Raw genomic sequence first — 11759 nt, 5'->3', positions numbered from 1 at the left:
TCCTAAAAGTATTGATGAGGATGATGAGAAACTTGAGTTACCAGGTGAAAAAGTAGAGGAACAGAAACCAAGTAGGAGAAGACAACAAATCACTTTTAGCGATCACAGACATATCTTCCATTATCCAAAGGGTGGAGCTTTTGGCTGAAAGTATGAGGAAGAGGAGGAAAAAGAACACGAAGGAGAAGAAGAGGACGATGATGATGAAGGGAATGAAGAGGAAGAAAATGGTGATGATGAAGACTGTGAAGAAGACGAGGAGGAAGATCAATGTAATGAAGATGGGCCAGGTGAGAGAGAAGGAGGAGGACGATCCCCTAATGGAAGCGGAGAGCCTGGGATTCAATGATGAAGTGGGATGTGATTCTGAGAAACAGGAAGTAGACCTCATTGACTTGACTCATTGACGTACCAACCTGAGTTAACCATCATCTCAAACAAGTCAGAGTCTCCCAAAGCTCAAAGCTCTGGGACTCTTAGAATGTGTCATAAGAAAGAAAGGGTGAAGAAGTGACAAGCTTTTCAAAAACACAATAGTCTGTTCGAATACCCTCTAGTTCAAACATACCTTACTGTGAATCTTTCTTGCTTTGCTTATGGAAATGCTTTCTCTGTAACCATTTAGGCTTTTCTAAGATTTCATTAACATTTTTCCAAGAACAGCTAGAGAATATTTTGTTGAGTATGTTGTGTCAAAAACTGGTACTTGTAAGACCTCTTTTCCAAAGAAAATCTTTGCCAATAAAACATTTCTGAACAGAATTAGCTTTTTATGAACATTATTTAATGAGCACTGAATTACTTAATTACAAATGCAATGATTTCATCTAAAATATTTGGGATGCGAAAATTCACGTTCAGATTTATTTATTTTTTTTCATATCTTGAGTAATGTATACAAACACTGTATATTGACCAATGTACACATTTTACAAAACAGTGTGACATAACAGTTATACATTATCACTTCAACACGATTGGTGAGATTGTTTTTTTCTTTTTTTTTTCAAACAATAAAAAATAACGGTAAAACACATTAATTTTCAGTGTTTTTAACGCTTTAGAGCAAACCCAAAATGTTAGAGCATTACATAAAGTATAGAAAATGCTGGAATGGTTTCACAAGGCAGTTATTAACAAACTGTAATAACTTACACAGATTTCTTAGCAGTTTCGCTAAAGAATTTAATATATACTATTTTCTAAAAAAAAAAAAAACATAATATTAAAAATACTTTTCTGGGGAAAAAAATGCGTTTTAAAACGTAATGTTAAAAGTTAAAACTTATCTATGACGAATATAGTAACAAAAAAAGATAAGCCACTTGCATCAAACTTCATGCCTTTGTCTTGGATGAAGAAAAAACTAACATTCTAAATATTATTTTTAACTTAAAATGCAGTTTTGTGCGATTAATAATGTTCTGCATGATGGAAACAAACATACATTTTTCAAATTAAACCAAAGGGGCTCTCAGTAGGAAACAAAATTATGATAGATTAATTTCTTAAAAACACATTCATTCGACATTAACGTTATAGATTTTAGACAATTACAATATTAAGACTCGCTGTGACATTTGACAAATGAAAAAATAGTATAATAAAAATAAACTGCAAATCATGCTAATGCTCTGCATCTCCACAGAGCAGATCTAGTAAATCTGTGTGGCCATCTGAAGACTTTTACAACACTTTAATAGTTTGGCTTTAAGGTACAGCAGGATTTTGAATTAGGATTTTCCTTTAAGTCAGTCCCTACAAGTCAGGTCGTGACCGACAAATTGTGATCTCGCTTCAAGAGACCAATCTACTTCAAGTCTAAAATGAATGAGCCAATGGACATTGGCATGCAGTGATTGCATCCAGCTGCCGCTGATCACAGTTTGAACATAAAAATGCATACCAGCTTTTTGCTTCAGAGCTGAGCGCTAACATCATTCTGCTCCTACCAATTTTTTCATGGTGACGACGAGTTTAGCACACTCTAGGGAGTTTTTTGTGTTGGCGGACGGCGCTTCAACTGTGGTCATTCCTGTGTCAAGTGGGTTGCATACTTCAGGCTGTATTATGACCTGTCATGCTGCAAGAGGCAAATTCACCTGTGCATCTCAACATGTAAAAGAGCATTTCCTGAAAGAGCCTATTAGTCTAAAAGAGTACACGAGTACGTTTTTGTAAAGATGACAGGTCATCATTTAAAGATGTTTTTTCCCCTGTGTATTTCTGGATGCGTTCGTTACCTGGCACCGGGTGATGGCCACAATCACTGCCTCACATGTCTGGGAATTAAACATGCATAAGTAGCATTCTTGTATGAGTCATGTTACCATTGCAGGAAGATAACCATCGGGAACTGCGGACCAGGCTCTGTTACTTCCAGGGGAGCAGAGCTCTGTTGCCTCTGCCATGATCTAGGGTTCCTCCAGGCAGCAGCCTGGTGAGGACTACTTCTCAGGCGGTATGAGGGTTAAAGTGGTAGCAAACCCCTACTCACCCCACAACTCCTCCAGCACTTTGCAACCAGTTGAGCAGCCAAAGAACAAGCTGGGCCCTATTCGAAGAACGTACCTGCGGTATTCTTCGATGCTCCTCTCGACGACCGGATGTTGATTACTGCACCAGAGGGAGAGCTCTCTGGAGAGGAAGATTCAGCTGTGTTGCTGCCCTCCGGGATTGTGGCAATGCCTGAAATCAGTCCAGAGATGTTAGCTATGCTTTCACGGGCTGCCGAGAGGGTAGGGCTCAAGTGGCAACCTTCACTGTGTCCCCAGGCCTCGAGGTTGGACGATTGTTTTCTCTGGGTTGCTCGCACCGGTGCTCATCACCCCGCCTGGGTGCTTTTTTTTTTTCCTGGAGGTGCATGAGTAGCTCACTAGTCATGAACAGCATCTTTTACTGCCGGAAACTGGTTCTTCTTCCCTCACCACCCTCGACGGGGGTATAGCTAGGGGGTATATGCCGATCCCCCCGTTGGAACGGTCGGTAGCGATGCAGTTGCGACCTAAGACCCCACCCCTCCAGGCCCCCCTGTCAAACCTGGTAGTAAGCGGAAGATCACACGGCCCTGAGGCCACCCAGAGATGGAGGGAACTGCTCTTTGGAAGATGGTGACCGCACCACTCCCTCCCCTGTAGGAGGGCTGGGAGAAGGATCTTTTGTTTTGTTTTGCCCCACCGTTGGCTGCATAGTCAATGGCACCTGAATTCTCAACATCTCTTGGTCCCAGGAGGGCACAGAGAGTCACAAACGGATCAATACCGGACCACACTAATTCTCCTCTGTCACCAGCAGGCAGCAGCGGGCAATTTGAGAGCGTCAACAATGGCCCTACTCTTGCCCCCTCTGCCAAACAGTGGAACTAGGTGAGCATCGCACCGCACACTCAGAACCCTTTTCAGTCCAGTGTGGATGGGGTTTTACACTCAGTAATTCACCTTACCCAAGAAAGGCAGTGGGTAACTAACGTCTTGAACAAGGCCCTTCACCGGTTACTGTTCAAGATGTTGATGCAGAAACACATCTTCGGGTGCATCCTTCCATCCCAACTGCACTGGCATACCAATTGCCTAGAGTAGTTTGTTGTGGGCCTTTGCCTTGAACTGTCTCAAAGGGCGCTTACAAGGCAAACATGTTCTGGTCCTAACGGACAACAAAGTGACTTTTGTGTACATAAACCGATAAGATGGTCTTGTTGCTAGCCACATCTTCCTTTCCACCATCACTCTGGTGAGAGCACCTTGAAGTGGAATCTGTTGACGGAGTTGTGCTCTTCTCATTGACAAGACCCCTAGAAACGCCTGACCAAGGCTTTCCTTTTTGCAGCAAGGGTTAGAGCGAAGGCTGTCTCCCTCCACCCTTAAAGTCTATGTCACTGTGATTGCTGCTAACCATGACCCCTCGGAAGGTAAATCGGTAGGGAAGCATGACCTGTTCATCAGATTCCTTAAGGGGGCCAGACGGTTAAATCCTGCCTGACCCCCATCTTGGGACCTGTCTCTATTGCTCAAAGCACTACAAGAGGGGCCAATTTGAGCCTTTGGAATTAGTTGAGCTGAAGTTTCGATCAATAAAAACTCTATTCCTGCTTGCACTGAAATGCCATCTCTAAGCAGAGGATGGCCAACTGGATAGTGGATGCCATCACCCTGGTCTATCAGGCACAAGGTGTGCCCTGCCCGTTCAGATTGCGAGCTCACTTTACTAGAAGTGTTTCATCCTCCTGGGCGCTGGCTTGTGGCACCTTGCTGGCAGATATTTGTAAAGCTGCAGAATGGGCAACCCCCAACAAGTTCGCTAGATGGTACAGACTTCGCGTGGAGCCGGTTTCCTCCTGTGTTCTCACAGGATGAATCCATGAGATCCAGTAGAGGGCTGGGTTCCATATGCAGAGACCTAAGCGGATCCCATATGTGTTAAGTCCACAGTATAGCCCGTGTTTCCCCAGCAGACTCTCAGCCATTTTCTAAGAGGGTTACAATCACCTTTATTGTTCCATATACATCTAAACTGTTGTTCATATGTGTAAGTGCTTCTGAAACCTCCTTCGGGAAGGATGGGGCTTTCTCAAGTTCCTGTTCCAAGTGGAAAAGGTAAGTTTTCCCAGTGTTATCCAATATCACTGAGTGGGTAGTGCTAAGAACAAAGGTGAATGGTCTTCTTGTTGTGAGCCCCTGCCTACACCAAAAAGTGGCACAGGAGGCTCGCACAGGACAATGGAAGGGGCAGCATCCATGGCGCTTTGATAGGGATCCCAATTCATCAGTCATGACATGACTCATAGTGACTGACTGAAAGGGAACTTCTCGGTTACGTATGTAACCCTTGTTCCCTGAAGGAGGGAATGGAGATGTCACGCCACATCACCACAGCTGCTGAACTGTTGAGCGGCTGGGTTCCCAGTTTGCCTCCACAGCGAAAACCTGGTATGCTTTGCACCGGCTGCCTTTTTATGCTGATGCTGTGATCAGCAGCAGCTGGATGCAATCATCGCATTCCAATGTCCATTGGCTCTTTAAGTTTACATTCAAATTAGATTTGTCTCTCAAAGTGAGATCCCAATTTGTCGGTCATAATGTGACATCTCCATTCCCTCCTTCAGGGAACAAGGGTTACATACGTATCCAAGACTATTTATTTCTTATTAGATTGCCACACTGATAATACAACTTCCCTTATTTCCTTTTTTTCATTAATCAGCACTGTTTAGCAAAGACAGAAGTCTACAAGCTTCAGTACAGTTAAAGATGATGATTTGAGTTTTGTGTAAATTCCACTCTGACACTTTGTTTCATCCACATTTTCACAACTACCCTCATGCAGCAGATTTCATAGATGATTGAACAAACTGTGTTGCTCACTATGTTTACATGGACAGTTATAATCAAGCTTAAATAACTTTATCAAGTTCTAGTAGTCAAACTTTGCAACATCTAACCAGTTCAATTTGAATTGGACTGAAGTGTTTCCATGACAAATTATTAATGTAGCCAGAAATAGAAAAATGTAAAAGTGCATGTAAACCATGCTTAATCGCTTCATTGTAAATGTAGTTGACTCTGTTCTGGAAAATCAGCTACTCCACAAGCAGGCAACTAAAGCTGATCTTTCTGGTAAGCTACAACCCAGTATTCTGGAAATGTACAGGTTGTTTTCAAGAACAAAGACAGAAGCTTAAAATTACCTGTATGACAAACAACACTGGCTGAATAAAACAATGTAGCATCTTACCAACTTCAAGCATCACAAGTGTTTCATCCCAAGGCACGATATTTACAGCTTTCCACCATTAATCTTTGAATAAAGTGCTCAGTACATTCCCCTACACATGTAGTGGGTCAGTATGAGATGATAATGTACTTACCCTGATATTGACCCTTATTACACACTTCTTCCACCATGCAGGACTTCAGGTGCTATCACACTAGTGCTACTGGTGTGGACCTGTATATGGCAAACCATTAATTTTGGTTTGTTCAAGTGATATAAAAAGCATTTTTGGATCTCATGTTTTCTTAAATATGTATGTAAACCATCCAGGAGTACATAAAGTCATAAATAATTATATCTATTTTTTGTGGAATTGTCACACATTCATCAGTTGAATTTTAAGAAATTTGCACCAAAAGCTTGAATGTGAAGGTACCTTGGTCAAGCTTTGTGCTTGAAACACGGTGAATTATGGGGTAAGACAAGCAGCAGATGGTATGAAAATCTATAAATTCATAAATAGTGGTTAAATATGTCAGACTGTCATACTTCATACTGGCTTTGGAGTCCTTGTGAAGCATGATTTGATACGTTACATATTTAAGTGGCATGTTGAATGACACAAGTGACGTATAACTGAAGAAATGTCACATGTAAAAGTCATTTACAAAAGTCCATTAAATCAAATACCCAAACTGTTATATCACAGCTACATGTTATATTTCTTGTGAAATCTCATAATTGATAGGTTAGTGAACATTAATTCTTTTAGAATTATGACCATGGAAAAATTATTTTTGTTTTTAATCTTAGGGACAAAAATACTACTGTAAAATATCCTTCTTTTAACATTAGCAAAATGTTAGTTTTACCTTGACAATTAAGTAAAGAAAGCGAGTAGGAGATTTTTGACTGTTGACTCAAATGAATGCATCCTCTTCTTATTAATCTTCCAAGTTAGAGCTTTGAAGTCTTTGTGCTTTCCCCCAACTTTCTTTTTATAAAGCGGAAATGCCACTTTGCTCACGCACATTCACACAAGAAGACACAAACTCGATACGCATTCATGCCTCCAATGGAGCATCTTGAGAGAGGGACCCTGCTGCTTTGGAGTTCACTGCAGCCCTTTACTCAGTGATTGGGATTGTAAAGCAGTCTGTCTGGGTCCTTTCGAGCTTGTGGCTGGCAGAGAGAGATAGTTACTCACAGGCTAGCTTGCTGTCAAAACTGGACAGAGCAATAGCAAACGCCTGCAGGGCACACATGGGGTAGTTGTAGTCCATTGTGAAGACGTCCTCTGCAACACGACCAAACTGCATCACAATGTAATCCGCTGCATACATGAAATAGAAAATACAGGGATGAGAGTACAGACAAAACAAACTATTTCTAAAATAAAAATAGCATTTTTTTTCAGAACTAACACATTTTCTAGATCACTTTTTCTATTATTGCTAACCATCGGGTCTAAAGGTAATTTCACATAGATGTATGATGTCAGTAACCCTTGTGTTCAAGGGATATTTCAGTGAACAATGAAATTGTTTTCATCATTTACTACTTTCATCATCCTTATGTCATTGCTGTATGAGTTTCTCTCTTATGTTGAACATAAAAGAAGATATTTCAAATGATGCTGGTAATCAAAAAGCTAAAAGACCAAGAACACCAACAGTTTGATTTTTCAAGACTCTTTTTTCATATATATTTTTCTATATATATTTTCAACAGAATGAAACTTATACAGGCTGACATAGGTTATAGATTTACTTAAACAGTTAAATGATGACAAAAAAATTTATTTCTGGGTGAACTATTCCTGTCACACTAGCAGAATAACCAGTGGCTGTAGTTCCTCAAAATAACATGTTCCACAATGTTAACAATCAGATGTTTTTTACTCTATTTTAAACAATATATTAATTTGTTTATATATTTAAAGTTAACAGACTTTATTTACATTTAAAAGTGTTTTTATGTTTTATTTCTTTGAAATAAATTACACTTGTTTATATACACATTATTTAATGGACTAAATTAATAAAAATTAAAACTTTAATAATTGTAAAAAATAATTGAAATAAAAGCTAAAAATCTAATGTTATATATCCATTTAAATAACATTTTAAACCAATATATATTCCATTACAGATTGATTTTAATTTCTTAATTTTAAACATTGATATTGTTCCGAAATAAAAATTTTTCCTTGAATTCACAAGGCAAACCAAATACTACTCACGGTCATTGTCATGAATGATTTGAAAATTTTTGACAGATGCTTGGGTGACCCTGCCATGGAAGTTAAGCACATATGATTGCGTATCATCGTTCCACACAGGTGTCTTGTTGTGAAGCTCTATCACACTCTCAGTGCTTTTGTTCTGCCATCGAGCCAGTAGAGACTCATGGTCCTGCACAACAACAGACAGATGTGGGGGATTAGCTTTCCATTAGAGCAACATTTGTATATAAAATATAGGACAAGGGATATTCGTTGCCTCATATTAATGCTTTACATAAGACATACATTACCTAGTATTTTACTGCTCATGTATCACAAATTACACGTAAATTAACAAACTGAAAAGATTTATATAAAAAGTAGTTTAAAAACATCTATATGATATCATATGCACATTTGAACAGCTTCTTCTATATTATTTTGAGAACTACAATTACAATTTTGATATTCTAGCTAATTACAACCTATGTATGCACAAACAGGCCTGCATGCTGGATTTATGCTATCCTAAACAGTCTTGCACTCACATTTCGAGGCCTTATTGAGACTCTTTCATGGTCCATGTTCATTCCAGGAATAATGACACTCATCTTTCGCGGCCCCTTGAACCCTAAAACATTAGTTTCCTGCACAACAGAACACAAAAATCTGAATTACTCACACATCAACTTACTGAAGAGGAATTCTTAGAAACCATTCATCTACACAAGCATTTCATTTCCTGTTTTTCCTTCATCAGTGGTATTGCTATGTATAAAAACCACCAGCAGAGGTCAGGCTTGGCTCACGGTGCTAGTGGTTTTAAGAGGTAGTGCCCTTAGGGCTGGGTGCTGGCTCTGCTGGCCATTGACTGAGATCATGCCTACGAACTCACGTAGCAGATTGCGGCAAGCTCCTGTCGTAGATTCCCTGCTTCTAGGCTGGAGGTGGTCTTGACTGGGTTCACACCGCTGTCATATACCGTAAACTTGGTACCCATAAGGTTCGATCTGTGAGGATGACATTGGATAAAATGGAATATGTGCAAGCCATAGCTATTTCACACCAAAATCAAAAGAAGAAAAATGAATGAGTAGTAAAAATAAAAATGTAACACATATAATATAAAAAAATAGTCTTTAAATATGCTGTAATGAGATTCAGACATCAGCCTGCACACAGTTGCTCTCTCCTCATAATGAATGAAGACACTCCATTACACAGGCAATGAACCCAATTACAGTTTTAAATGGGTTCAGCAGTGCACACATGCACACAAACCCATTAAAGATCCCTCTAGAATGTTTAGAAAGAGACACATGCCTGTTGTCTGTAAGAACAGCACTGATTTACATTACACTTCCTTATGAAACACAGGACACAATGAATCATTTTTAAGTATACCTCAGTTTGCCAATAAAGCTCTCGCCGCCCCGTGATAGGTCAGTAGGGTCGATGGAGATGAGGTAATTGGATGTTTTGCTCTTCTTTCTCTTCCTCCCGGCTAAAAGGAAAACCTAATGTATAACAGAATTTAATTGGGTGCTGAACAGCTGCGAAAAAACGCATCAAAAACATCTAACAGAGATTGTGACATAAACAAACAATCAGAGACAGTGTTTCCATGTTTCCATAAACAACTATTATTAGAACACTAGTATTTTCACCAGCTAAAAAAATGGTTTGTAGTCAGCTATTTCTATATTTTGCTGTAGTGTCAGTAGGAAACATCAGTTGACATTTCCAAACATTCATTTTGCCATTAATTGTAAGAATCCGGTGAAATTTTTGTCTGACAACAGCCAGTGCTGCACACAGAGATTTGATCTCATCATCATCAGTGTGTCTGGAATGACATGAAGAAACAGAACAAACTGAGACAGACTCAAGCCAGAAGAACTGTGGCAATGTCTCCAAGATGCTTCAAGAAACCTACCTGCAAAGCTAAAGTACTGTTAAACGTTTTAGGTACCTGTGTAAAAATGCTGAAAAATTAGGATGCTGTCAAAAATAATGTGTTTTCTTTTTTCAATTAACCTCCAGTAACTAAATGAAATAAAATTTTGGTGTGACTATTGTTTGTGTTTAAAGCAGCTTTTGCCCTGTAGGGGCATAGTTTCCCAGGTAGCTTTGCAGGTACCGTATTTTCTGGACTGTAAGTCACACTTTTTTTCATAGTTTGGCTGGTCCTGCGACTTACAGTCAGGTGCGACTTATTTATCAAAATTAATTTGACATGAACCGAGAGAAATGAACCAATAGAAAACAATACCATCTCCAGCTGCTCAGTGCTCCTGTAGTCTACACTGAAAACACAGAGCGCCCTCTCGGAGACGGTAATGTTTTATCGTGGTTCTAAATAAATGCGACTTATAGTCCAGTGCGACTTATATATGTTTTTTCCCTCATCATGACGTATTTTTGGACTGATGCGACTTATACTCAGGTGCGACTTATAGTCCGAAAAATATGGTAGGTTTCTTGAAGCATCTTGGAGATGTTGCCATAGTTCATCTGGATTTTGTCCGTCTCAGTTTATACATGCTATGCTTCTTCATGTCACTCCAGACATGCTGACAACTGGCTGTTGTCAGATTAAAATCTCACTGCATTATTAATTATGTAAACTAAAATTTTCTCCTGACACACTACAGCAAAAGATAAAAATAACTGACTTAAAACCATTTTTTTTTTTTCAGTGTGTGTGTGTGTTTAATAGTTGTTTATGGGAATTATTGTTCATGGGAAAATATAACTTGGAAGTTGGCTATATGCTATATTTCCTATTCTATTTGGTAAATAAGATGGCTATAAGACATTGTTTTTAAAATATGATTTAAGAATAAGTCCTGATATTTTTAGGAAAAGCAGCAATATTATAATTAACTGTCATTTAGCTAAATCTCCCTTCGGGCTAAATGTGGCCCATTTCATCAGAATCAATCATTTCAAGCCTTTTGGCAAATTAAGAGGAATGGAGTGTCACTGATTGGGCTTGATTGCTAGGACACAACAATCATGACTTCCAAATAAACCAAAACTCTTTAGAAAAACTGGAAATAATCATTGTTTCGTTGTTCCTGACCTTCTTGCCATCCTCTCTCTCCAGATGGAGGTAGTAAGTGGGGTACATGCCCCTGTCCATGCCCTTCTTATCCCGTGTGATCCGGCATTTCACAGTCACCCCTTGTGGTGCGGGTCTGAGAATGAACTCCTCCAGGTCATCCACATCGATGGATGGCTCATTGGCCAATGGGGTGGAAGCTGAGGTCGCCTCCTGTCACATTGATTAGGCAGATAGAGATGGATCCCAGTCAATTATAAATTCACACGGAGGAAGAAATGTACATTTGTACATTATTGAAGATACACAATCATATTCATGTATATGTATTTTTATTTAAACCTGGAAAAAAAATATACATTTTGTAAAACAAAGTAACTGTAAAATGAGGTAAAAATGTAAAATATATAAATACAGAACCTTTTTGTTCATTAATTTATTTATTTTTTAGCCCTAAAAAGTCAAATCCAGGTACAATGTCAAGTGAGGGTAACTCCACTGTGCAGACGGTCAAATGTCCTTGCTTTTATTCAGTGATAGAAAATGTATAATAGAAGTATTTGAGCACTACTGTTTGGACCCAGAATAAATGAATCCAATGTCACTGTGGTCTCAAATGTAAGCAGCTGCGATTAAAACTGAAATGGTAAAGAGCAACAAAGCAGCCCAGTGACGTTAATAGGGTCAGACTCAAGATACATCGATGAGCCACTACACAGCCAAATAAATATACAGCTAGATTTAGACTCCATGACTATAGTT

At 39.2% G+C, this 11759-nt stretch overlaps 1 protein-coding gene across 3 annotated transcripts in view; it reads right to left on the bottom strand.

Annotated features, from left to right (window-relative positions):
• Positions 1-762: 762 nt before the first annotated feature.
• Positions 763-11759, bottom strand: part of tub (TUB bipartite transcription factor) — an 87539-nt gene continuing 76542 nt past the window's right edge. For all 3 annotated transcript variants that reach the window (XM_052562183.1, XM_052562185.1, XM_052562184.1), the window contains exons 7-12: positions 11019-11210; positions 9338-9450; positions 8829-8943; positions 8482-8580; positions 7952-8123; positions 763-7042 (exon numbers count right to left, since the gene is read on the bottom strand). In XM_052562183.1, the coding sequence (XP_052418143.1) occupies positions 6909-7042; positions 7952-8123; positions 8482-8580; positions 8829-8943; positions 9338-9450; positions 11019-11210 (825 nt within the window). In that variant the 3' untranslated portion in view covers positions 763-6908. The remainder of the gene's footprint in view (positions 7043-7951; positions 8124-8481; positions 8581-8828; positions 8944-9337; positions 9451-11018; positions 11211-11759) is intronic.

Source organism: Carassius gibelio, chromosome B7 (assembly GCF_023724105.1).
Source record: "Carassius gibelio isolate Cgi1373 ecotype wild population from Czech Republic chromosome B7, carGib1.2-hapl.c, whole genome shotgun sequence".
NCBI classification, from domain to species: domain Eukaryota; kingdom Metazoa; phylum Chordata; class Actinopteri; order Cypriniformes; family Cyprinidae; genus Carassius; species Carassius gibelio.
This window is presented reverse-complemented; position numbering and strand designations above follow the sequence as displayed.